This window comes from Apis laboriosa, unplaced genomic scaffold (genome assembly GCF_014066325.1).
Source record: "Apis laboriosa isolate Shangri-la unplaced genomic scaffold, ASM1406632v1 scaffold34_cov151, whole genome shotgun sequence".
Taxonomy (NCBI): Eukaryota; Metazoa; Arthropoda; class Insecta; order Hymenoptera; family Apidae; genus Apis; species Apis laboriosa.
The window spans coordinates 6,196,804-6,223,544 of NW_025222928.1; the positions used below are offsets into that span (position 1 = coordinate 6,196,804).

Here is a 26,741-nt window from a genome sequence, read left to right on the forward strand (position 1 = left end):
GGAAACCAGTCTCAAAGTGATCCAATTAACAAGTTTCACGCTAGCCTAGCCTTCAAGGCTTTTGGTATTCTGGACTTAGCCTGTTCAAATTATGGCTACTTTCCTAACTATTACGCTGTTTCTACTAAGATTAGATAAATTTATATTATTATGTTATTCAATAATAAAATAAATAAAATAAAATTAAATCTAAAGGATTTGATTATGAGCATATCGTTACACTTATTGTTATTTATAATATTACTATCTTAAGAATAATAAATTAATTAAAATATAATTAATAAAGGATTGTTGGTTGTCAACACAGTGCAATAAGTCGATTTTCATGGTTTCAGGAAGAGATGGAAGTTCGTCCTCGAATTTCCACGCTACTCAACAGCCTGTCGGACTACAGCAACACGATTCCTGCTGCGACCGACCCGGATGCGAAACCTCCACCCGTGCAAGGTGGTGCACGAATGGGCACTTTGATCGGTGTCTTCCTACCTTGCATCCAAAACATCTTTGGTGTGATTCTATTCATTCGTTTGACCTGGGTCGTTGGCACCGCTGGCGCTTTTCAGGGTTTCTTCATCGTGTTATGTTGTTGTTGCGTGGTAAGTGAAGTTTCAATATAATGGATATGAATTGATCCAATCAATATTGATTGGATGCGTGTAGAGATTAATGGCGACACGAATTAAGGATTAATCTCATGATTAACCGTGTAATAAATTGAATCATTTATGGCCGAGCTTGATTATTTTAAGCTTTAAAATATATAAAAAAATAAAATAAATTAAATAAAGATAAAAATTCAGAGAGAACAAATTTTAAAGTTTTTAAATTTTTAAATAATTTTTCACCAAAAAATATTTCTCTGTATATATAGACGATGCTGACAGCTATCAGTATGAGTGCCATCGCGACTAATGGCGTCGTACCAGCTGGAGGGTCTTACTTCATGATATCCAGAAGTTTGGGTCCAGAATTCGGTGGTGCCGTAGGAATGCTCTTCTACACGGGTACTACTCTAGCTGCTGCTATGTACATTATCGGTGCTGTTGAAATTGTCCTGGTAATTGTTCTTTCTATTATGCTGAAGTGTCACCAAAATATAAATACGCTACAATGCAATACTAAAGATCTTCATTTTCCCTAGACTTACATGGCGCCATCGCTTAGTATATTTGGAGACTTTACAAAAGACCCTAACATCATGTATAATAACTTTCGCGTATACGGTACTGGACTGCTTATGGTAATGGGCACTATCGTATTCATTGGCGTGAAATTCGTCAACAAGTTTGCGACGGTTGCCCTAGCTTGTGTCATCCTTTCTATCGTGGCTGTTTACGTAGGGTTATTCTATAACTTTAATGGCAACGAATCTCTCAAGTATATAGTCGTGCATAATATAAAATAATATAAAATTGTATTCTATATTGAAATAACTTCATGAATATTTTCTGTTTATCTCCAGGATGTGTGTTCTCGGAAAGAGATTGTTAAAAGACATCAATGTACTTACCGAATGTAATAAGAATACTAGTGGAATTCTTCATCAACTCTACTGTGGAAACAGTAGCACTAGCAAATGTGATCCTTATTATATGGAAAACGATGTGACTATTATAAATGGAATTCGTGGATTGGCCAGTGGTGTATTTTTAGGTACAATTCTTTAAAAATTTTTAAAGTCTTTCGATAATTTGAAGAAATATTAGATAATATTAAATAAATATTAATCCTATAATATTTAGACAATATATGGGACAGCTTTCAAGAAGAAGGCCAACTGATTGCCTATGGAAGAGATCCCAAGGATATTGACATGATGTCCAATTCTTCCTTCAATCAAATTCAAGTTGATCTTACCACTACCTTCACCATTCTTATTGGTATTTTCTTCCCTTCAGTCACAGGTAAGTTATGAAAAATTTTACTATTATTCGTTGGAATTTCTTAATTTTAAAAACTAACATAATTGAAATTAAAAAATTAAATAAATATTTATATCATACTGTCCATAGGAATCATGGCTGGCTCCAATAGATCAGGTGACTTAGCAGATGCCCAGAAATCTATTCCTATTGGTACCATTTGTGCCATTTTGACAACTTCAACAGTATATCTCTCCAGTGTTTTACTCTTTGCTGGTACAGTGGACAATCTTCTGCTTCGAGATAAGTTTGGTCAAAGTATTGGTGGCAAATTGGTAGTAGCGAATATGGCTTGGCCCAATCAATGGGTCATCTTGATTGGTTCTTTCCTGTCCACTCTTGGTGCTGGACTTCAATCTTTAACAGGCGCTCCACGATTACTCCAAGCTATAGCTAAGGACAGTATCATTCCTTTCTTAACTCCATTCGCCACCAGTTCGAGTCGAGGAGAACCTACAAGGGCTCTAGTATTGACAGTAATCATCTGCCAGTGTGGCATTCTTCTTGGCAATGTTGACTATCTGGCTCCTTTGTTATCAATGTTCTTTCTTATGTGCTATGGCTTTGTAAACCTGGCTTGTGCTCTGCAAACTCTTCTCAGAACACCTAACTGGCGACCAAGATTCAAATATTATCATTGGAGCCTTTCTTTTCTCGGTCTGTCCCTTTGCATTGCCATCATGTTCATGACAAGCTGGTACTATGCTTTATTGGCCATGGGAATGGCTGGCTGTATTTACAAATACATTGAATACCGTGGTGCTGAAAAAGAATGGGGTGATGGTATTCGTGGTCTGGCTCTATCAGCCGCTCGTTACTCTCTTTTGAGACTGGAGGAAGGACCACCTCATACAAAGAACTGGCGACCACAAATTCTCATCTTGGCTAAGCTGACAGACGATCTGGTACCCAAATATCGCAAATTATTCGCATTTGCTAGTCAATTGAAGGCTGGAAAAGGTTTGACAATCTGTGTCAGCTGCATCGGTGGTGATTACATTCAGAACACTGGCAAAACTTTGGCCGCAAAAGTGAATTTGCGCAAGACGATCGCAGAGGAAAAAGTGAAAGGATTCGTAGATATCTTAGTGGCTAAGGATGTCGTCGATGGTCTCTGTTCTTTGATTCAAACAACCGGATTAGGCGGCATGAAGCCTAACACTGTGATTCTTGGCTGGCCCTATAGCTGGAAACAATCACAAGAGGAAAGAAATTGGAGAGGATTCTTGCAAACTGTCAGAGCAGTTGCCGCAGCCAGGATGGCTCTTTTGGTACCTAAAGGAATTAACTTCTTTCCTGATTCAACGGAAAAAGTTGTGGGAAATATCGATGTCTGGTGGATTGTGCACGATGGCGGTCTTCTGATGTTATTGCCATTCTTGCTGAAGCAACATCGCACATGGAAGAATTGTAAAATGAGAATCTTCACAGTTGCCCAGATGGAGGATAATTCTATTCAGATGAAGAAGGATTTGAAGAAATTCCTGTACGACTTGAGAATCGAAGCTGAAGTGGAGATTGTGGAAATGGTAAATTATAATATGTATATAATAAGGATTGATATATAATAAGGATTGAAAGATTTTCCAAATCTTTGTTCAAAAAAAAACAAACTTAAAAAAAAACTATATATTCTGTGAATATTCTAAATAATAAAAATAATTAAATTTAATTATTAATTTTCATAGATGGATTCAGACATATCCGCGTATACTTATGAGCGAACTTTGATGATGGAACAAAGAAATCAGATGTTGAGAGAGCTGCGGCTGAACAAAAAGGAATCCCTAGGAGTGGTAAGTGATAAAATCGCGAAACCAGTCAACAACCATAAAAAAAGAAAAGAAAAGGAAAAGAAAAATATTTTGTATATAATGTAAAATTTATCTATATATATATATATTTAGTACGTAAAATAAGAAACTGCTACGGCTATGATTACTGATCGGTATGTGTCTGTTTGTTGCGTGCTCGTCACGGATAAGGTGCAGTCATTGGTGGACTTCAACGAGGTACCCGCTGAAGAAAATTTACCTCTGGTTTGTCAGAAAATTCCCGGCGTTCCTTCGTCAGTTTATCCCCTCTATCTCTGTGTCTGTTGTGACCAAGACACAAAAAAAATGAGTGTCATCCACGAATCCTTATTCTTTCCAAATCTCTGTAACAAAGGAAAACAAAAAAAAAAACAAAATCGCATTTCGCAAATCGATATCATTCGCATTCACCAACTCACACATAATACGTATACATACTTATATACGACTCGTGTTAACCCACTTCCATATCGAGAAAATGAACTCTTGGAGGTGACGTGGGAATCGTCTCTTCAGGACACTCACGATTCCTCCTCGGTTTAATCGGATCGAGATATAATACTATATCTGTCTTGCATATTTTTTCTCTGTCTCTTTCTTTCTCTTTTTCTCTCTCTCTCACTGATTTGCAACTTGTTTTGATTTTGGAACATTGCCGCAGTCGATCCCTCCACCAGTTTGCTTTCTTGCATCTCATCACTACGTTTATATATCCATCTCCGGGCCACTCCCGACCGAAATTTCCAAACGTTTCAGCTTTTGATTGGCACGTTCATAGCCGAGAATGCTTCCATTTAGCGATCGTTCATTTAGTCAGATCATTATAGAGTGCTTTGACGCTAGAGTTAGTCGTCTTTTTCGACACACTTTGACTATCTCCTGCTGTTCGGGACACGGTGACTCGTTACAGATTCGTTGATACTCATGTAATGTGCAACAGGTGCAGGCGATTGTGGACCATCATCACAACGTGGACGTGAAGGTGGCCACCAAGGTGAGATTCCAGGAGCCTGGAAGCCAGAATCCTAACGCGGTTGACGAGGCGCAAGAGAAATTGGTACAGGAGACGGAAGGCAAAGAGGGAGAGGCAGATGTTAATGACGCTGGAGAAGAAGCTAAAGAGGGTAATGAGGAGGAAACGAAATTGATTGGTGGGTCGCCGAAACAGGAGAATAAGGAGAATACGGAGAAGGAAGCGAAAGAGAACGAGGAGAAGAAAACTGATAGTCCAGAGTCTAAGAAACCTACGATAACACCGTGAGTAATTATGATATTAGGATATCATTCTATGGATTATTGACAAAATTATTAAAATTATATTTGATGATTTTTTGTAGGGATGAAGGTAACGTAAGACGTATGCACACTTCCATCAAGTTGAACGAAGTGATCGTGAAGAAGAGCAAAAATGCTCAGTTAGTCATACTCAATCTACCTGGACCACCAAGAGACACCAAATTAGAACGTGAATCAAATTGTATCCTTCCTATGTTATATATCATAATACAATTTATACATAATATTGTAATTTTTTAAATCTATTATTTATTTGATTTTTCTTTTTTTTTTTTCCTTGACTTTAAACACGCCACAGATATGGAATTTTTAGAAGTTCTCACCGAGGGTCTTGAGAGGGTGCTGATGGTACGTGGAGGCGGACGGGAGGTGATCACTATCTACTCGTGAACTAGACCTGCTGTAAATGAATTAATCGCCTCGCGACAGCGGAAATCTAGTTTACTTTTGAAAGACCTAAACGACTTCACCCTACGAAACACGTTGCTCTTGTGCCATTGTCTGAGCAGTCACTTGCGTTGCGCGTTGTGAACACATATTCATACACATACACACACAGTACAACCGGTTACCGGAAGAAGAGTACCGAATGACGATCAACGACGCTATTTTATCGCGGATAAAATTGGGGCACCAATGAGTGCCCGGGTCGAGAATATTAGTTAAAAGAATAAAGAAGAGGAAAAAAAGCTGACTCTGGACGAGAAGGCCAAAAGTGACATGCCAAAGGATAAAATGATTTTCCTTCGAATGAATTTCACGCGTAAACTAGGATACATAGGATCTATCTTATTTTACTCGTCCCTTTCCTCGATGAGGCTAGAGACTATAAAAAAAAAATATTTAAAAAAGTGGTTTTTATTCGTGTCACACGTGTTACACGTGCGACAGACAGTTAGCACAGAGGACTGCACACAGAGCATACTTCGACCTTGTCATTATATAATCGGATTCTCAAAAAAATAGTGTTTGAAAACTAAAGAAAAGACAGAGAAAAACAGAATTATATCGCAGAGATAGAGTTTCGATCTGGGATTAACGAAATCCAAGAAAAAAAGAATCGAAAAAGAAATACAAAATGTCGAATCAAACAAAAGATTGATATGTCCTGAGAATAAAAAGAGAAAGAGAGAGAGAAAAAGAAATTCATTAAGATTCCGACGATTGTATTCCAATTTGAAACTGAAATCAAAATTTTTGGTCCGAGGCTAAGATCGAAGCATCTACGAAAACCACTGCCAGAATACTTTCTAAATGCTTCGCGTTTAACCAAAGACGCGAGAGGCTCATTTTTCTACATACATTATCGTTATAGAGAGTATAATAGGTATGTATAATTCTATTGCTTATAGGTGAACTTAGGGTAGCCTAGGATAGCGCGGTGAAGTACGCCGACGAATGAAGACGCATACGCGTACACGGCTGAATCGTGCGCGCTTTTTGCGTCTACGTGGCGGAAGTTAGGGCGAACGTTGGCAGCGTTGAACGGTTTTATGCGGACGCAGCATTGAAAATATGTCTGTAAGATAGAGAAAGAGGCGAATTCCTTTTTTTTTTTTTTTTTGGATTCCTTAAATTCGTAAAACTAAATATATTATCGTGCAATTAAAGACGCAAAGAAAAATAAATTTCTGAAAAGAAAAAAAAAATAGTAGAAAATTATCGACGTATAAAAAAATACGTCACTGCCAAAAGAAAAAAGAAAATATTCTTGAAATTGTTATTTAGGATTGTGTGCAATGGTTAACAAGATCGATGCAGAAAGAAAAAGGTTTAGACTTTCGATTAAAAACAGAGAATAGTACTAAGGTATTCTTGAAATTACTAATTTATATCACTTAACATCGATACAATATCAGGATTCTAATAGCAATACAAGTTCACGGTTTACTTAAAATTACGAATCCGTAACACTGCATCGCTATGAAACATAGATCTACTTACAATTAAATGATTCTAACGCTAAATGTCCTAAGGAAAGTATATATATTACATATACCGCGAAAATCTTTTTCGAGTTACTAATTCGCATTCTTCGTATCGATATAAAACGAGGAATTAGCAATAGTAGAAAACTAACCATAGAGTTCGAGTTTCTTAATGTATTTACAAAAAAAAAATGTATCGCGAAAGTCTTGAGACATTAATGTAGATGATCGATGTATAACACCAGAGATTGATAGCATTAGAATTCAAACTGTATGATAATATGGATCTATTAATGCATCGATATAATTTAAAATGTTAGCAACTAATTGCTACCACAAGTACGCACAGAGCATTAATATGAAAGAAATCTCTCTTTTCATTCATCGTTTTATATATACAAATATATAATATATATAAATATATATTCCACTATACGAAGTCTAAAAATTCTCAGACGCCTCGACATTGCGTCCCCATAAAGGTTCAAGCCGTAGCGTTTACTTTCAACTAGCGCCGCGAACGACGAACAAAGGAAACACGGCGAGAATCCACGCATCTCCTACAGGACTGAAGTTCGTTCTTTCCATTGTATTTCTCGATTCTCTTGTGAATCGATACCTTCGTCTTTAGGTTCGCGTTTATACTGTCCAAGGCCTACCGGTTCGATTCACCACTCTGATAAGTTTATAATAAAAAGAACGCGCTCGCGTTACTCTCGTCTAACCATAATGGCAATTATGCCATTAAAAAAAATAACAGTAATCATTTGCGTAGAGTTACAGAACAAACGGTGAATGCCAAAAAAAAAAGAAAAACAAGAAAAAAATTACGTCACATTTTTCGCGAGAATCCTTAACTGACTTTCATCGAAGGATAGTGTGTAGCGTTGTAATCGGTCGCATTTAAGTGTCGTGTGCATGTCACATTTCATACACGGCCATCTTTGGCCGTGCCTCATTTTTAGATAGGCACTATTTAATACATATATACATATAAATATACTTATATATACATGACGTATAGTTTATCTACAAAATGAAAAAAAGAAAAAGTTGACGAACAAAAATCTTTTTAAGAAAAAAAAAAAAAACAAAGTGAAATATAATCATGTTAGAACGAGTAACTTTTACTATACTCGATTTATTGTGTCTACTTAATCGAAAGCTGCGAACGAATCGTGGTTCTAGATGAAATTTATCGGAACAAAAAAAAGTTGAGCACTCGACGAACCTTCGCTATGTGTATTTAGTTGGTCGCTATGTGTATGGAACTTATACGACGATTCTTTTCTTCGTTCGTTATGTTTAACATTATACAAAGTGTTTCAAAAAGATTAGGTTAAGTTTTTTATTCATAAAATTAAATGAAAAGTGATAGTACTTTAAGAATTTTTTATTATTATGAACAATGTACTTAATTTTATTGATTTAAAAATGCATCCTATCTGTATCATTAATATAATCCATTGTAATCATAAAGTCACCAGTGAAAGTGAGATTATTTTTGCAACAGAAAAATAATTCCTTAATTATTTTGACAAATTATTTTATAGAAATTAATTTTTGAAACACTTTGTATGCAAATAAGGATATTAAATTATCAAAAATAAAAATTAACCGAGAAATCAAAATTGTTGCCTATATATAACTTACCAAAGATTCGAAGAAGCAAGATGAATATATTTAATAAATAAAAATAGTCAAATTGTTTGAAAATGTCGCGTGAAAAAGTGGAAGACATTTCTTTATCTACCTCATCGCCATCACGCGTTGAACCAAGTAAATATGAAATGAAAGAAACAGTTGGATTAGTATTGTTTGCAACGATTACGACGAAGAAAAAGAGACAAAATGGTCCAAGGCCGGGACAAGAAAAAAATGTAGGTTCGCGAGATGCTTCTTCTGTCTCTATCTATCGTCCACCATGTTGCGACATGTACTTTCTAATTTTAATGTTACTCACTTGTCGATTACCATATATTTTATGTGTACTTGCCTATTTGATAGGCATCGGCACTGCATAGTTTATACGAGATATGTTGACTATGAGAAAAGTTTATCGGAAAAGTGAAGGGTGTAAGTCAAAGAAGAATAATAAGAGAAGAAGGAAGAGAATTATAGAAGAGAAGAAAAAAATATAAAGAAAGCTGATAAAATGTTAAATGTGTTGTATATAGATAAGTAGAAAGAGAAGAAAAAATATGACAAAAATGATTGGAAAGAATTTAAAAGAGAAGGTTTAAATAAACATTAAAAGAAAAAAGAAAAAAACAATAAAAAAGAAACAAATGAAGAGAAACATCTTTTTCATAGGTCAAACAGTATTGCAGTGTATTCTGCTACCGCTTTAATATTTTACTATGTCATATTTACTTGAAAAATGCACAATTGACCATATGGACATAAACATACATACACATTACATAGGCGTAAGAGAAAGAGAATATTAATGAAAAGGAAAAATATATATATTATATATATATGAAAAAAATACATAAATATATATATTATATATACGAGCTTGGCATTTGTCGGGGATTTATCGTGTGTCGTTGTAGTGATGCGGCCCGTTATGAACGGATTCCGCATCTGGTTTAAATCACCTCTAGGCTGTGAGATGCGAGCTAAGCAGCAGAGAAACTTGCTCGAGACCTCAATCATATGTGTCAAATCAAGCGTCAAATACTATATACATACGTATACACTTTTAAACCTTAATATCTCGTTAAAAAAAAAAAAAAAAAAAAATACATCAAGTCTAGCCCTCTTTAAAAAAAAAAACCGAGATCTACCCTCGCTCGTGGCGATACCATTTAATTTTATCTCCTCACATACACATACATACATACATACATACATACATACATACACAACTTTAGAGTTCGAGTTACAAAAAATGAAAAAACAAACGTAAAGAAAAATAAAAAAAAGAAAAAAATATGGAAACGTAAGAAAACAAGCGATATATACTTCCCGTATATGAAAGTTAATTAAATAATGTTGAAGAGCAAATGTCAAATGAGTAAATATAAAGAAGGAAAAGAAATTACGGGAAGATGTGTTATAAAGCGAATATATGTATATATAGATATGCACATATACAAATTCTATATATATGTGTATATATGTATATGTATATAAAACAAATATAAGATATATTTGTAGATACGAACACTTTAGCTATCTGATTAGCGTATGTAATAGAGTCAATACTGTGAAAAAAATTACCTATAACTTTATCCCTATACCCTTCTAGATTATAGATGACGATGAATACTTGTAATTAACTTATGAAAAAAAGATGAAGTATAATGAATGAAGAAACTATATCTGCGATCAGATCGATTAAATAAATAAACGATACACCTATTAATACGAGTGTTTATAATATTTTCTATAAATGATATTCTTTGAATTATTTTCTTTCTTTTAATTTAAATTTTTATAAGTTAAAATTTAAATATTAAATAAAATAAATTTCCTATTAGTTGTCATTATTTTTTTAAAATTTCTTATTTTGCAATTTATTTTTTTCATTTCAATATGAACTAATAAATTAAAGTTTATTTTTTCTCAATTTTATAAATTCTCAAATTATTTTAAAAAAGTTTTTCTTCTGAGTTAAATAAAATCTTATCGTGTATTGTATTCTTATTTTTTATAATTCTTTATGTTTTTTTTGTAGTAACTTTTATTTTTGAATGATCACCGTTATAGTAACTTTCTCTGGATTTGTCTAGTAACTTTTCATGTTATAACCATTTCTCTAGTGACATTGAAATTACGCATTGAAGATTGTACTTTAACCAAGGTGTATGAACGATCGATATGCCTATCTATCTTTGAACTATGTAATCGTATAGGCCATACGTGTTTATGGATGTTTCAATGGTTGACAGCTGTCAATCGCACATAAGTTGGTAGTGAGTCACAGCATTGGTAGTGGAACTAGGTGAAGAATACTCACTTCGACAGGTGACTAATCCTTTAAGAATTACTCTTTCTTTTCTGTTGAAGTTTTGTTATCGTCTTATTGCGCACGCACTTGCTGTAGTTAAAAGCGGTTCATGCCTTGTGACTTTCCCTTAGACAAACCTAATCAAGCACTCGCTTTTTGGCCTCCAAGTTTTGTGCTGGTCCAACATAGGTATCGCACATCATCACCTACTCTTTTGTTCAGATGTCCAGGTATTTTTTGTAAGACCCCTTTTTAAATTTTTTTTTTTTGCACAATTTTTTATCTATTTCGTTGTTATCAGATTAAATTCAATTTTATCATATCATTTCACAGCGACATAACAGGCATGGCATCCAGCTCCGTTAGTCAGGAGGATTTTGATAATGACTTCGAATTAACATCTAGAAGGTCTAGAATCAGGACTGCAAGAGCACGAGTTGTTCCACCTAGGACAGGAGATTCTTCTTCTATAAACTTTCAAAGTAATAATATGTTTCTACTGTTTTTTTTCTTTATTATACATGATACTTTATAATCAATTATGATCACTTGTAGAAAATGTACAAAATACAGAAGAATCTCAAGGTGTGTGTGATACAAGTTCGAATAGTGTGCTTCCACCTGAACATGATAATCAACAAAATAAACCAATAATGAGGAAACAGGATAAACGGGTACCTGGCCGGTAAGTAAATAAAACGACGTTTAAATAAGGCGTTTATCCGCGTAGATGGGATTTTGTTAAATGCAAGTATCTTGTAAATTCTACTAAGTAGATCCAGCATAGAGTTTGCGCGACTTGTTAACACTTTCTGGATCTGGTTCTAGTGTCTTTAGTGTCGTATCCTGTTTGCACAGGCCAACGCACATAAACAAGGGAAAGCAGCAACGCGATCGACGGAAGCTTCGAGAAAAGAGGCGAAGTACCGGAGTAGTACATTTACCATCAACGGAGGTTTGTCACTGTTTCCAGTCACGTTAAGGACCTAAAATCTTAATGACTTCTCGCGGCAATATCTCGGATTTTAAAATAAGGATTTTTGCATTTATATTTATTCGATATAAATCTTTTAGTCTTGTATTTTGCATGATAAACTTAGAGATTTTTTACTTATATTCGTTACGAAAAGTTCTTTAATCAATTATTTTTAATCGATATTTGAGATTAATATTTTGTTCGTTTATAAAAGAGTCTTTTTTTTTTCAAACATATAATGTTTTCGGTTTCTCTCGGAAATGTCTTGCGCAAATGTAATGTCTTTCTAGAAAATTGTATTAGACACACACAGAATGTATAACAAAGTAGCATTGCACTTAGAGATTGCTTTCCGCGTTCTTTTATACGTTAATCGCAATTGACCGCGAGTGTTAACGGATATTGGTAAAAGTTTTGTGTGCAAACCCGTTGTTACTCCGCAATGTAATTTCGTTAGCCACTTAATTCTACAGAGTACAGGAGGTAGTACAGGAGAAGATGAGGAAGATCTTAGTGGCACTTGTCTTGAAACTAAACACAACACACATCACAATGAGTTCCTTGATCATGAACTCATAGAAGTAAGTGCGTGTGATTTTCACTTTTTAATAAAAAATATTCTGTTACTTATTGTGAACGCGGTTAAAAGTCGATCGTATGCAATAGAGAAATTATGTATGTATGTGTAACTACGCATGTTTCAGGAACGGACAGCAAAAATGTTTACACAAAGGCGAAACAAAAGGTATAAAATACTGAGATATCTTATTACGGTAGTAAATTATATATAGTGCTTTAGTGAAATTTAGTAGTCATTTGTAATAAACTGCTACTGCTTTTTAGGCATTACCGTACTTCCTACAGGTCATGTATAAATAGGCACAGTTGGTAAGTGCTACTGTACGTGACTATGTACAATTAGGCACGACCTGTACGAAGTACGGTAGAGCTAGTAGATTCTTTTAAATACGAGCCTGCGTATTGTAACGAGTACCGTAAGTTTTTTGTACACCTTTTTTATAATGATCTAGAACCAATAAGAATCGTGTAATATCATATTGATCTCATAATCATATCTCATATTACACTAAAGCGTAAATTATTTTGAAATAAATATAAGAAAGATATATAAATATCATTAAACATTAAAGGTCGTGCCTAATATAACATTATAGGCAGTCCGAATTGGAATAACTATGTATATTCACTAATATATCAAAATTACTCATTTAATTTTAGCCATTCCGATTTGGAGGCAGATGACGAGGAATTCGATTCCTTGAATCAATCTGACAGTGTCAATCAATCAGACCATGGAAATCATGAACCACAATCCTCTGTAAATGCTACAAATCAACCAAGACTGTCTACTCCAACGGGAGATAATCCACACGAAGTATTTTTTTTTTTTTTTTTATTTAATTTAACAAATAAAATCAAACAACTTGTACACTTATAACTTTTCGTTTCAAAATTTTCAGTTGATAGAACGAGCCCAAGAAGAAAATAGGAGACTATTGTCTCTCTTAGAAGATCGGGATCATAAGATAATGGCTCTCGAAGCTCGATTGCTTCAACAACAACATGAAATGACTATAGAACGGGAACGACTTCGGGAGGAGAACGCTGCGTTAATTCGTGCGATGGCAGCCTTGGCGAGTAATTAATTTTCCAATCCGCAAGACAGTCCGATTTATCAATCCTACGACCGTCTGATTATTTCTAGAAATTGCGAATCAGCGGTTAAAAAAGCTATATATACATATATACTAATAGTTTGTAAGTAATTGTGAATTTTCTTGTTAATAATAGCCGAGAAGATAGCGAAGCGATTTTAAAAGTTATTTGTTAATGATTTATGCTGCAAAAGAATCAGGGTAAGTTACGCAGTATAAATATACAATCGACTCTCGATTTCTATAATATTTTTTCGCAATAAGCAATAGATCGTTGAATACGAACAAGTAATTATATTTTATCCGCTTCACTTGTAGAGCTTCATTTACGCGAATATTCCTTTCTTAACAGAAAGATATAATCAATTTTTTTACGCGTTCGCATAGAGTCGATATCTAATCTCGAGCGATAAGTTCGAGCAAATATGTCTTTTCGCGATATAATAACGTAATGGAATAAGAGGTGCTGCAATTTGTTATGTCATTGTTGTTAGACCAGAGAATGTGTAAAGTAAATATTGGAAATTTTATGCCTGAAAAAATATCTAAGACTCGGATCGAGTCTTTGCATAGTATTTATTGTAACTTGTATGTTATCTGTTTTATACTCGAATGGATGGTAACATCGTTACTCCATGTAAGACTTTTTATCTATAAAAAAATTTTGCTTCATCGCGCAATTATATTGGCATAATGTTAATACAACAAAGGCGTAATAAAAATCGTTATAAAATTAAACAGGATCTGTGCAGAACGTGAATAGGATGGCATAAAACTAGAAATTCCATATCGATTACCTATGCATTTAATTTAAATAAACGAGATTTTTTGCATTTTCAGCTATGAACAGAACGAAACGTAATGAATAGGGGTATATCTTAGAAGAAGCAAGAAATGACCCCTAAAATTATTATTACTATTACTATTACTATTACTACTAATTATACTATTACAACTTAATATTTACTTACAGCGAAACGTATATAATATTTAGAAAGCAGGAGACTGAGAATGCGAGTACATTATGAGCGAACAATATCGAGAGAAAGTAATAAATCGAATTTGTATTTACGTATGCACAATCATATTTTATCCGTCAAAATGACGTATTGAATAATGAAGAAGAGAACGCGAAAAGAACGTGTTTGCTTATTAAGTTTATCGTATGCGTGTTTCGCGGCCATATTGAATTTATTTCAGAAGTTGGATCATTTTGATTCCTTCTTGAAAAAATATATAAAAAAGAATGCTCGGTCTAAGAAAATTAACCGATCCTATCGTGAGAATTTGGAAACTTTATTATATTCAAAATTCGATATTTTCTGTCTAAATAAAGATTTTCCTAATAAAACATTTGTATTTATTTTTGTTTTTTTTGTAAAATCGATATAATTTCAATATTTTTTTCAAAAAAGAAATGATCTTTAATTAATATCTCATACTTTATTTGGGGTTAAATAGTCACGCACCAAGAACGAATGTAAATAAAGAGTAAAACAAAACAGAGGAAAAAATATTGAAATCAGCGCCATCTTCAGAATGCTGCAAATAAAACTCGGAAAAAGAAAAGAAATAAAATAAAAAATGAACAGTAAGCGCCATCTCTGAAATGCCTAAAATATTACTTATGATTCTAAAAGTACTCAAGAGATGGCATTGATTATTAATTCTTATTCTGTCTATTTTGAAGAGATATCTTAAATGTTCAAAAGATGGCGTTTATAATCAATTCTTTTTTATGAGTTTCATTTGCGGCACTCTGAAGATGGCGCTGATTTCAATGTTTTTACTCTATCCCTGTCCTTTTCTTATTTTTTGTCTATAATTGTAAAATATATGAATTCAAGAGATAGCTCCTATTTTTAATTAACTTTATTGAATTTTTTATTTAATCTAATTAATTAAAAATCTTAATAAATTATATCGTATCAATTTATATATATATATATATATTAAATAAATATATATCTTGTACATATTTAATTTCATATATTCAAAAACTATTTTTTGAAATTTCAACTATGATATAAGATTCCTTTGTTTTCATGTTATATTATTTCTATCATTTGAATTTTACAAGAGACAAGATAAATGATAAACAAAATATTGTGATTATTAGAAAAAAAAGAATTGAGAAAAAAAAAATATGCGGTTTATACTTTTATTCATAAAATAACTAAATTTTGATATGATACAATAGTTGTCCTCGCGTATGCACAATTACTTTACGTTACATTTAACTGTACATTGAAAAACGAAAAAGGTATTCGATCGTACGGCAACGTTTCCGCAAAAAAAAAAAAATTGTCGACCAACTTGGTGCAGCATCTACCCCATCCCAAGATGTGTATACGCAAACTTTAACGTGTGCATACCAATGCAGAAAGACATTAGCAATAAAGGTATACATCGAACTATGATATATATCATTAAGTAATTTAGAAGATTAATATAAAATAGAATTGGTCAAAGCATCATTCAAAATTCGAACGGTAAGATGATCTTAGGAACTTATTGGACCACATGGCGTTTAGTAATAGTTTCATCTTTTAGGTTATTTTCGCGTGCAACGGGCAATCGCACAATGCGACACAACCATTTACCAATCTTATGACTCTGCTTTTACCAGTTCCAATATAAAATTACACCAAATGCTATTTTTATCGTTATACGGCAACGACAATCGTTTATCGTACAGGTCGATATACATTTTATTGTTAAAGCTCTTCCACAACTCAGTAAACACTACATATACATATCGTACATCCTCGTGACGCAACAGGTACTACAAGTTCGTAGCTCTCTGCCCTTTTATTTCTATCGAATATAGTTCTCTTTTTCATTTATTACACGATCGGTTTCTTTCCTTTTTTCTCTCCCCCCTCCCTCTTCCCCATTTTACGCGATTCTATTCGTGATCGCCTGTCTTTGCTCGGTGAAATATTTACAACACTATTCGCTAACACTTTTTACAAGTTCTACGCGAAGCGTCACGGCGCCCAACTATTATAGGAGAATATGCGAACATAAATTGTTCCCTTCGAATGTGACATTCTTCGCGATCTATAACAAAAAAAAAAAAAAAAAAAAAAAAAAAAAAAAAAAAAAAAAANAAAAATAGAAGGCGACATCTCTTTGATATGTACCGTTTCCTCGAGAGAATTGAAGAATCTGAAGGAACTTGCTCTCTGTCTCGTTATGTTGTACACACACACACACACACACACATATATATAGATATAACGTGAACATGTATGTATGACGTGAACCTATATTTCTTTCACGCACACCAGGTCTCTTTTTCTCTCTTGTCGAGCTTTTATTGTCAACAGTTTGAGTCTCTAACGTAGAAAGGCATATCGGTTTAAGCGACTTTTTTCTTCCTTTTTTTTTTTTTTTGAACAGCTGCTCGGTTTGATTTAACAGCGGCGATTGTCGTGTCGTACAGTTATTTCGCACACGTTTTTGTTTATTTTTATTCTTTTTTACGTTTAATCAACGTCCCATTTAGGCCGTTGCTCGAGGTATTTCGACGATTGAAGCGAATTACGTGCACGATTCTTTTTTTTTTTTTTTCTTCCCCCATTTATGACGATTATACTCGTTGTTTCTCGATTACGAATAAGAATCATCCATTACGATTTAAGATAGAAGCGATTAAAAAAATTAGATATACACGCGTTACGAATGAATCGTGCCACGTGAGGAAAAGACGTTTTTCCATTCCCATAATACTTCTAACACTAACTGACCAAATTCTTAATCGAGGAATTTCTCTTCGTGCGGCACAATTTGAGACCGCACGCACATCGATATCAAACAATTTTGAAACAGAACGAGCCGATTAGATGAAAAATAATCCAACGATTATATTTTGTACAACGTGGAACGAGATAAATCATATTCACAATATTATTTTCGTCATTATTCGGACTATTATCAGTGAAACATTGCGAAAGAATAACAAACATAAACAGAGTGACAAGGTTAGATTTTACATTCGCAATCGTATTCGTATCGTGCAAGCGATTTAATTCGATTAAACGAAGGATGAATGGAGGCCATTTTCTTGCGATACAAAGATGTTCGTTAAACGATCAGAATTGGTTTAAAATATTAATTTATAATTATATTTTTCCCCGTGAGATAATATTTATTATTTATGTACACTTCAAAATCGAAAGATGATAATAATTTTGGCTATTACACACGACTTTAACCCCCGAAGTTTGAAACTCATTGAATCCAAACTAAAAATCCGTGTTTGGCATCTTAATTTTTAAAATCGCAATAGTTTCGTCCCTCGAGTTATAGTTCTTACTAATTATTCTAATTAGTTGGCGGGGGTATTTGAACTCTCTCTTTCGCTCTCTCTTTCGCACCTTACATATCGTCAACATCATTATCAGTTATATTCCAACAAACGACTAGATCACGATGGTTGGATCTCAACCAGATCCTTAAATGCTACGGAGCTCGTGGTTAAGCTAATTCCAGTTAATGATATATTATTTTATCAAATATAAACCACTTCGCTATCGAATAATGTAACATTACGAATATAGAGATACAAGTAGGCAAAAGGCAAAAACGCAAACATAATTATTATTGATCTCAATTGACATACATTTATCCCACCTTGTTAATTGTCCACTTGCGCGCGCGCCTTTAGATGGCAAAAAGAAAAAAAAATTTCGCAAGACTTCCCCAAGTGCAATTATTCAATCCTATATTCTTATTCGATGCTTCTTTGTTCGCAACGACGGTTTCGAAGAAGCAGTGTCCCTAAATACAAGATAATTAATAATATTCAATTCACTCGAAAGAAAAAAATTGTGGCCAAATTAGACGTGGACGCTTGACACTTTAAAAGAAAAAATATACACATATAAAAAGAACAAAAATTAAACGAATAAAATTCACTTTTTAAATTACAAACGCGTAGATCTTTCCAAGAAAAGTGGAACACTGTGTATCATCATGTTAAAATCAAATATACATACTCTCTACTGCAACTTACTACGCAAGAAACAAAAAAAAAAAAAAAAATATTTATGATTTCCTTCGATATACGCGCCTCTTACCACGTTATATTTTGTACTAATAAAACTACGGAACACTGTCGCGTAAGTACACCAAACCTTTCTTCATGACGATTGCACGAAGCTTCCGTAACTAGCGCCGCGTGAACGTCTCTCTTTTTTCCCCCTCTCCCTTGAACGCATAAATAATTCGCAACATAGAGAGGAGCTCGCGTCGTTGTATGTACACAGGAAGAAATTCGTGCGCACTCAAGTGTTAACAGGCGCCATCATCCTGTTGGTTTTCGAAGTTCCAAGATGGAGGACGCACATGTATTATAACTTATCCGCATTTGTATTCTCTTTCTTCGTTATTCACAAGTCAACGACGCGTTCTCTCTCACTCAGAACGTTCTTTACCACTGAATAAGTTATTCGATAATAGAAATAAAAGTGTCTCTCTGTAAATCAGCCTTTCCCGTTTATTAGGGCCGATCGCCAAGGCACGTGTAGCAAGGTTATGTTATCCGAGTTCTTCGCACGTGTGTATACTGTGTGTGTTTTGTGTATGAAACAGGAAGAACGACGACTTCGGTTCGTTTAACGGATATACGTGTAGGATATGTAGATTGTGTCTTTCGATCGCGTCTTTGGACACGAAACATCGAGACAGCCTTGCGAACCGCGCGTGGGCTCTTCTGCTCTCTTCTTTTCGATCTTCTGCTGGAACCCGATTGTCATGCGAGAGAATCGGGTGATCCTCGCCTGGTGATTTCGCTCGACTCAGACGCTGCAACCGGAAGTAACTTCCTCGCTATTTTGCTGATGAGACCAGCGACATTGGTGACAGCTTTTTGGCTCCTCGGGGGCAGCCGCCACGCCACCTGATGCCCTTAAACCTTGCTCGAGCTCTAACAATTGTCCCATGAAGTTGAGATTAGGACTGATGATAGGTCGTGCGTTCTTCACCAATTTGTAGGCCTCCACCATGGACAGGCCCTTGTGTCGCATTATATACGCGATTGCGATTGTCGCACTGCGCGATACTCCCGCTTGACAATGCACTAACACGCTGCTTCCGGCTTTTCGGGCTTCCTCTGTAGAAAAAAAAAGAGATTATTATTAATTACTTTTATTAAAGAGGTTAAATGGGATAATTCTGTAAATAAATTTAATATTTCGGAATAAAAATTTGATTTTGGATGTACATTTCAGACAATGTTACAATATTTTACAACATTTTGTATCATTTGTATTTATTGAATTTTTTGTTAGTGGCTTATTGGAACTAAATTCCTGTCGATTGAATCTATTTATCCGACCATGAACTCTTATTATACGAATTTATGTTTGTCCTCCGACAATGACATAGATAAATTATGATTAGATATATTATGTATTTAATTTCTTTTCGTACCGATAATATGCTTATTAAATCTTTCTCTTTCTAAAATATTATCTTTAATTTTATTTTTTACTCTACAATTTTATCCATCTACTTTATTACTCAAAAAAATTCGAACCGCGTAAAAAGAGAGAAATGGATCTAGAAATCGAGGGAATTAAAGTTTTCTACGTCATCTGAATTTCTAGAAGTCGATTTAAGAGCAATAATCCATCGAACTGCAGCTCGGCCAAATGACAGGACTGTGCTGTAAAACAGCAAAACGAAACCAGCCGCCAAACAGGCGATTCGATTACGTAATATAGGGAAGGCTATCGTATCGCCAATGAGTCATGGCGACGCGGGCCCGTATCTTATGCGACGTTACTTGTACTCGATTTGACGTAGAAAAGAGAGGGAACATGAAAGCCGATGCAAGTGCACACGCGTGCAGATTTCGCGACATCTATGGAACAAAAGGAATTGAGAATTATTAAATCGAATCGAAGAACGTTATTATATTAAAGAATCTTTGTGACTATAGTGTCGACTGAAAAGAATTATATACAAAGTGTTAATATATTCGTGTTAATATCTTTGAAGAATAAATTCTAAAAAGCGAGTAAATATTTATCAAGTTATAAGCAGCTTAACTTTGTATCAGATGAAGCGAGATCAGCTCTATCTCCGTCATATTATCGTCACGCTTCATATAACTACTCAATTTACTTATATAACGTAATAATTATAAATAAGCATTAACATTTTTGTATACCAATTTCCATGCTTTTAAAATTGACCTCTAAAGATCACGAATACATTAACACTTTACACTTTGTGAAATAATTACATTTAACATTTAACGTAAAAATTCTTTTCACTTCGTTTCAATCAATCAATTTAATATTATTCTATACAAGTTACTTAGATCGTGCACCACAGAACAAATATTACCAGAGTTAGGGAGCGAGACAAAGGGATAGGTGTTGTTTCGAGAAACACCCTACAAAACACGTATCCGGAGGCGTCGATTAATCGCTAATCCGCGTTAAACGGCGATAAGCAGCGGGACTAATCTTATCTGGCCACGAATTGAGGGGGGTCACGTAATAGAAGTAGTTTAGGTAAACGTTAGTCGAGACATTGGGGGGGTGCATCGGCCCCTAAACGTTACGCGTACACGCCTGCAGCGTGTAGACTCGCGCGAGCTGGCATCTGCTATGAGTCACGGGTGACGAATGGTCGGACGGAGACGGAGAAAGCGGGAGAAAATTGTTGGGGAAGAGAGGAGGGGGATTACGAGAAGGGAGAGTTGTAGATAAAGGGAGAAAAATGAGAAGGGAGGGGGGGGGGGGGCGAGAGGAAGAAAATTAGAGCTGCGAGGGGTGTGGAGTGGAAGCGAAAGAGTTGAGACTGTTGAATTAAAATTGAGAAGAAGGAAAGAAAAAAAGATTGGAAAAGGAAGTTATGGAATTGGGGGAAGGGGGGAGCGTATTTTGGTAACAGAAGGCGCATGTGTACACTGAAAGTCTGGACACCTGTCGGTCGCGATGCCGAAAATGATACCGTGTTCCGGGAAATACGGCGTTACTCTCGTTACTCTACTCTTTTTATTTTCGTTCTATTTTCTTTCTTCCTTAAAACGCTCCGTTCCCTGAATGGTTAAAATTAACAACGGTGGTATCATGTTCCGTGAACGAGGCGAATTACAACTGCTTCCTGCGCAATTCTATGAGATTAAACGTTTACGGAATTCTAACTGCGTATACGATGAACGTATGATGATAAATATAACCTTCTACTCGTTTAACATCACTGCATCATATTTATTTTTCTTTCAAGTTTTCAAGAAATTCATAAAAAAAAAAATTTCATAAATATACTTTCCACCTCAGAATTCCATTTCGTTAATCATTCGCTAATAACCAATTATCCAATAACCTTCGAAATAGAATAAAATAAAGAAATAAATACGTTTCGTGTATTAATACATTTACCAAGCTTCGAAAAGCTTCCCCCCCATCCGCAGGAATGAAAGGACGCGGATTTGTCCAAATCCCGGGAATCAAAATTCCCGAACGAAACTCGTCATCGTGGGCACGTTTTTCCCTCGTCAACGCGGCGCAGTTTGGTGTAACGGAAACAGGGTGTAACCAGCCGTTTCCGGTGGACCATTCACCGTATATGCGAGGACTAGAAGACGAAAGGCTTCCATTCATGAAACCATGAGTCACTGGCGCGCGCGCGAGCCCGCACTAACGAATGCACACACCCGTGAATATCCCCTTCATGGTGCCCCAGTGTCGGCCTCTCGTCTCCCCGTGTGTTTATTGCACCGCATTCTGGCTCCATGCGCGTGAACGTGTGCGTAACGCGAGACGATCCTTGATCGCGCGCGCATGCGCGTATATGTGTGCGTGCGTGCGCGCCACACTCGGCAAGGAAGGCCCTACCGAATGTGCGCAACTGGTGGAATGCTGTACCTGGCCAACCGACCAACACCGTAGGGACTGTTGCGTGAAATGAAGGGCACCTTGGTGCGTTGACCGTTAAACCGCCTCTTGGACGATGAAGGACGCACACAAAGCGACGATGATTCGAACCCCCTTTTTTTCCCCGAGTCGAGTCGACTTTGGGGCATTTGGAATTCCTATAGGTTTTAGGTTATGTGTTTTTTCGTATGGTGATGAATATTAAAACTTTCGACGAAATTCTATAGGGGTAAAGAATAAGGGGAGTTTGGACAGATACAATAGATATTCGTGTAATTGATGCGTAGATACGGTATGGGAAATCTCTTGTAAAACGGATGTTTGGTATGTAAAACATGTGTACTTGAGGCGTTGAGAGGTTAGCCCTTCTCATCATGAGATATGGATGGAATATCCCGTGTGTTTTTCATTTAGACGTACATGTTATTAAAAACTAATTTTATTTTTATGGCGATGCAAATGTTAATTAAAAATTTTTTAAGAATTGAAGTATAGAAACAATTATATTTGAATAAGTATTAGATATGAAAAAAATCCATCTCGAGCACATTTTTTAAATGTTTAGCGATCAATAGAGCGTGTATAATGAATGGGCACGTATAATTGAAGAGAAACATCGGGAACAATGCTCAATTTTATGACCTCTCGCGTGTTATAATTATATTATCTTAACTGTAATCTTAATTTATTCCTTAGTTTAATTAGAGGTTATAAACGAAGTTTTATAACGTATTCTTCGGGTTGGGTTTGCTTCAGGATTCAAAATAAGCAGCCAGGTTAGATGGAAAGTTTAACCGGTGTCCTTCACAAAGGATCGAGTCCTTGGTTCCCATGAAGGGAAATAAAGGACGCTCGAAATCCAGACCGTTAGGATATCCCTGTACTTTGTTTGATTTACGATCCAGGAAATTCGTTTTATAATTATAATCTTATATTTTTCTATATAAGATTTATGATTCATCAAAAAATTAAAAACATTTAAAAAATTGTACAGAACGTTCGTTATTTTCTCATGTCTGTTAAATCATCATATTTTCTTCGACTTTTCTAATGAGCGTCATGGATAATAAAAATGATCGATCGCTAATCGAGCGACAAGTAACAACCTTTGAACGTTGTACTACTTGCAGATGAGATTGGATGCAAACGACAATGACGATCATTGCCCGAGGACACACCCAGTCAGTCGAAAGAATTACTCATCGACAGAGGCCAACATCTCTTTGTGAACGCTCTCCTCACCCTCCCTCTCACGGTGAATTAAACGCAGCCTCACTCGAATATCACATTATAACCGACCGACATTTTGCACCGTCAATTAGACCAATTTACCCTAACCGGTGATCCTTGTGTATTTTCGTTGAATCACATGCAACAGGTTCGAGAACGTCAATGGAGGCTACCATTCGTTCATTCGTTCAATGTCAACATTGTACGCTGCAAACTACTTATTTGTGCGTCGCCTATTCGAATGGTGCTCCGGTTGTTTAATGAATAGAATCTCGTTCCATTGATCGCGTAGTTGAATCAACATATTTTTCCTGGTTCTTAAACACGCGAGAGAAACGTAAAAATGGCATAAGCTTTTATAAGAATTTGCTGTTTCCTTGCGGAAAATTAATTTATCAAAGTCTGAAATGCAGGCTACATTGCATTTACTGCATTTTTGTAAGAGAATTCGAGAATAATCCGAGAATTTTCATTTCATAAACGTTACTGAAGAAGTATATACATTTTCTCTATGCCTATTAATAGGTATCCCCGATCCATTAGATAGCAATAACGATCAAATGAGAGAAATGCTCTTAAAATTATCTAGAATCTTCTCATTCTTATAATCATTTCGTCGTTATTGCTCAAACTGAACAGTTACCTCTCGAAAAAGTGCATCTACTGTTATCGACGGTAGGTAAATTCCAATTCCTCCTAATCCTCCATAAATTCTATCGTATCAAGAATGGAGACTCACCAATGAAGTCGAACGCCTCCTCGAAGTACTGTTTAAGGTTTTGGTGGCCAGAATCCGAGGCAGGGATCTGTCTATACGTGATACCCCTCTCCTCGTGATATCCAGGCAGCTGTGAAGTGACATTGAGGACTCTGGTTGCGCCTAACGCGCGAAGAAGTTGCAAGTCGGCCGCGTCCCTGCCATTTCCAAGGTAGAGGAACGGTAGAACTCTCGAGGCTGGGTGACTATCGATATCCGCGGGTTGCGGAGTCGGTGGTCCGGACAGACTTAATACTGGACACCCTGGTCCTGGACTGGAACAACTACCGACAGTGGACGGACCTGCTCCGACTGTTGGGAGAAGCGTATCCTCGCAGAGGTCCCTGTGCCGCCTGTGGAACTCCTTGTGTCCACCTGAAAGTAATCGAAAAGGATCGGTTAGGAGAGGTTTTGATTTTAGGGCGTCGAGAGTTGGTCTGGAAGCCTAACGAGAGAACAGGGTCGTGGGAACTGGTCTCAGGGGAAGCATCGAGTTACTTTGAAAATACCGATACAGTGAACCGGGAGCAGGTGGTGTTCGTTCGATCCTGTGATTTTTAACTATAACTTGGTTATATATCAGAAATATTTAATGCTAATAATCTTTTAAAGTATTTTCTATCTATACTATTTCTTTTTATATTTTAGATAGATAATTGATATTTATGATAATTCTAAAGAAAAAAAAAATAGGATAAATGAATAAAAGTGGAGAAGTTGTCTTTCTATATTCTTGAAAAAATTATCGATTTTAAACCATTGTAAAAATAATATCGTGTCTTAAGTAAGATAAAAATCGGATTTTACTACAAAAAGAACGTATAACAAAGGTGTTTCTTATTCGCGTTTTTTGCTCACGAGGCATAACATAGTGATTCAGTTGGCCCGAATTGTATCTTGGAATTGTGTACACAGCGATTTCTCGAGAAACGCGACCAGCTAATAAACCGTTCGCGTAGCAGGTTAGCCATACTTCCGCGTGTTGTATCTAAACCTGTACCCCCCATCATAGCCGCCAGCTATGAGAACGCATCGAGGAACTCTCGAATGCCCTCAGGCTTTCTCGATAAATTTAGCACGTTTTTAAAAGCCTAAGAAAAAATTCACAATCTTGTAATCTGGTGTGTAGTTCTAAGGAAGCCCTACTAACGATGCATTATGAATTTTCGATCTTGAAAGTCTTCCAGTCTTAAGAAACACCGAGTCGAGAAAGCATAGGGATGCAAAATAAACTCCTAATACCCCGGAAGTTGCTAAACCGCTTAAATATTTTTGGAATTTTCTTTAAAATACCTTCACTCGCAATATTTCAATTTTATATATTTATATAAAATATTTAATATTTATATATATTTTTTTTTTTACAGACATTAATTATATCGTTCTAAGAGACCCTCGACAACCATCCTCGAAACCCATTAAGACACTCGGCGTCGGCCAACGCGTAGCAATCCTCGGGAACGACGCGTGTCTGGGAAGCAGAATAGACGAACGAGGAAAAACAGGAGAGGAGGAAGTGAGATAGGAAACGAGGAACCGCGAATAAACGGCTGGGGTAAAAATAAAGGAACACACCAGCCGAAGAACGGCGAAGAAGGGGGGGCAAGGAAGAAATGTGGGCTAAAAGTGTCTTCCTCTCCTGACCTGCAGCTCGTAAGGCCTGGCCTGGCTCAACGATGAGTCACTCTTTTCGCCCCCTGCCGCCGCACCGCCACGGCCGCTAACCCCGTGTGCCGGCTACTGTTGTCGCGGCCGATGATTATTCCGCAGTCGCCGCAACGAAACTTCCTTCTCGTTCGGGGGAACGAGATTGAGAGGAGGGGTGGCCTCTCCCTGCTTCCGGATTTAATTCAATTTACCGCTTTAATTCATAATACTTTTCCCTCTATTATTATTTTGCTCGGTAATGAGGATGGATGTTTCGCTTTAAGTTACGTGAATTAATTCGAGCATTAATTCGACGTTCGTCTAATCAATCGAATCGCAAACGAATTGTGACGAAGCTAAGGTTCGATTTGATATTAAAATGAGACGAACAAGAATTAAGATTTGGAGATGCGAGCGATGCATTATCAATACTCTTGGCGTATAAGTAGACGTAATGCAATTCCGTGACCTAGTCTTAAGATTGTCTGCCGGAAATCGTAAATATAGCGTTGGACACGTCTGAGGAACGTGTATCGACAACACGAGTGTACAACATATGCTTATTTACATTATATAGTTTTATCGTTTCATAGTAGGTTTCTCAACAACTCCCTACGATCATTCAAAACGCACGTAACGG

The 26,741-nt window shown here is 35.9% G+C and overlaps 3 protein-coding genes across 10 annotated transcripts in view; 2 read left to right on the forward strand and 1 right to left on the reverse strand.

Moving 5' to 3' along the window:
• LOC122715275 (solute carrier family 12 member 4) overlaps positions 1-10,333 on the forward strand; it is a 154,363-nt gene extending 144,030 nt beyond the window's left edge. For 2 of the 4 annotated variants that reach the window (XM_043937335.1, XM_043937338.1), the window contains 11 exons: positions 336-596; positions 872-1,057; positions 1,142-1,377; positions 1,463-1,653; positions 1,743-1,904; positions 2,013-3,451; positions 3,611-3,718; positions 3,908-3,961; positions 4,677-4,993; positions 5,074-5,213; positions 5,331-10,333. In XM_043937335.1, the coding sequence (XP_043793270.1) occupies positions 336-596; positions 872-1,057; positions 1,142-1,377; positions 1,463-1,653; positions 1,743-1,904; positions 2,013-3,451; positions 3,611-3,718; positions 3,908-3,961; positions 4,677-4,993; positions 5,074-5,213; positions 5,331-5,422 (3,186 nt within the window). In that variant the 3' untranslated portion in view covers positions 5,423-10,333. The remainder of the gene's footprint in view (positions 1-335; positions 597-871; positions 1,058-1,141; positions 1,378-1,462; positions 1,654-1,742; positions 1,905-2,012; positions 3,452-3,610; positions 3,719-3,907; positions 3,962-4,676; positions 4,994-5,073; positions 5,214-5,330) is intronic. The other 2 variants (XM_043937336.1, XM_043937337.1) reach the window with 2 other exon arrangements.
• Positions 10,334-10,743: 410 nt separating this feature from the next.
• LOC122714815 (PRKC apoptosis WT1 regulator protein-like) lies at positions 10,744-14,921 on the forward strand. Of its 5 annotated transcripts, none has more exons than XM_043936504.1 (10): positions 10,744-10,935; positions 11,050-11,157; positions 11,252-11,400; positions 11,474-11,603; positions 11,777-11,873; positions 12,368-12,475; positions 12,599-12,639; positions 12,738-12,782; positions 13,134-13,290; positions 13,376-14,921. In XM_043936504.1, exons 2-10 carry the CDS (start codon positions 11,141-11,143, stop codon positions 13,559-13,561), a joined length of 930 nt encoding a protein of 309 aa, XP_043792439.1. In that variant the 5' UTR covers positions 10,744-10,935; positions 11,050-11,140; the 3' UTR covers positions 13,562-14,921. The 5 variants fall into 5 exon arrangements, with proteins under 5 accessions (XP_043792439.1, XP_043792440.1, XP_043792437.1 ...); XM_043936502.1 differs by having other exon boundaries at positions 10,745-10,935; positions 11,747-11,873; XM_043936503.1 differs by having other exon boundaries at positions 10,745-10,935; positions 11,050-11,148; positions 11,747-11,873.
• A 796-nt stretch (positions 14,922-15,717) lies between these two features.
• The window catches only part of LOC122714972 (dual specificity protein phosphatase 10), an 84,874-nt gene continuing 73,850 nt past the window's right edge, over positions 15,718-26,741 (reverse strand). The window contains exons 4-5 of the mRNA XM_043936802.1: positions 24,437-24,829; positions 15,718-19,688 (exon numbers count right to left, since the gene is read on the reverse strand). Of these exons, the coding sequence (XP_043792737.1) occupies positions 19,375-19,688; positions 24,437-24,829 (707 nt within the window). The 3' untranslated portion in view covers positions 15,718-19,374. The remainder of the gene's footprint in view (positions 19,689-24,436; positions 24,830-26,741) is intronic.

Coding starts and splice junctions, on each gene's coding strand:
- LOC122714815 (XM_043936502.1), top strand. Junction 12,783..13,133: donor TGTATAAATAGGCACAGTTG/GTAAGTGCTACT, acceptor ATTTAATTTTAG/CCATTCCGATTTGGAGGCAG. Junction 13,291..13,375: donor CGGGAGATAATCCACACGAA/GTATTTTTTTTT, acceptor CAAAATTTTCAG/TTGATAGAACGAGCCCAAGA.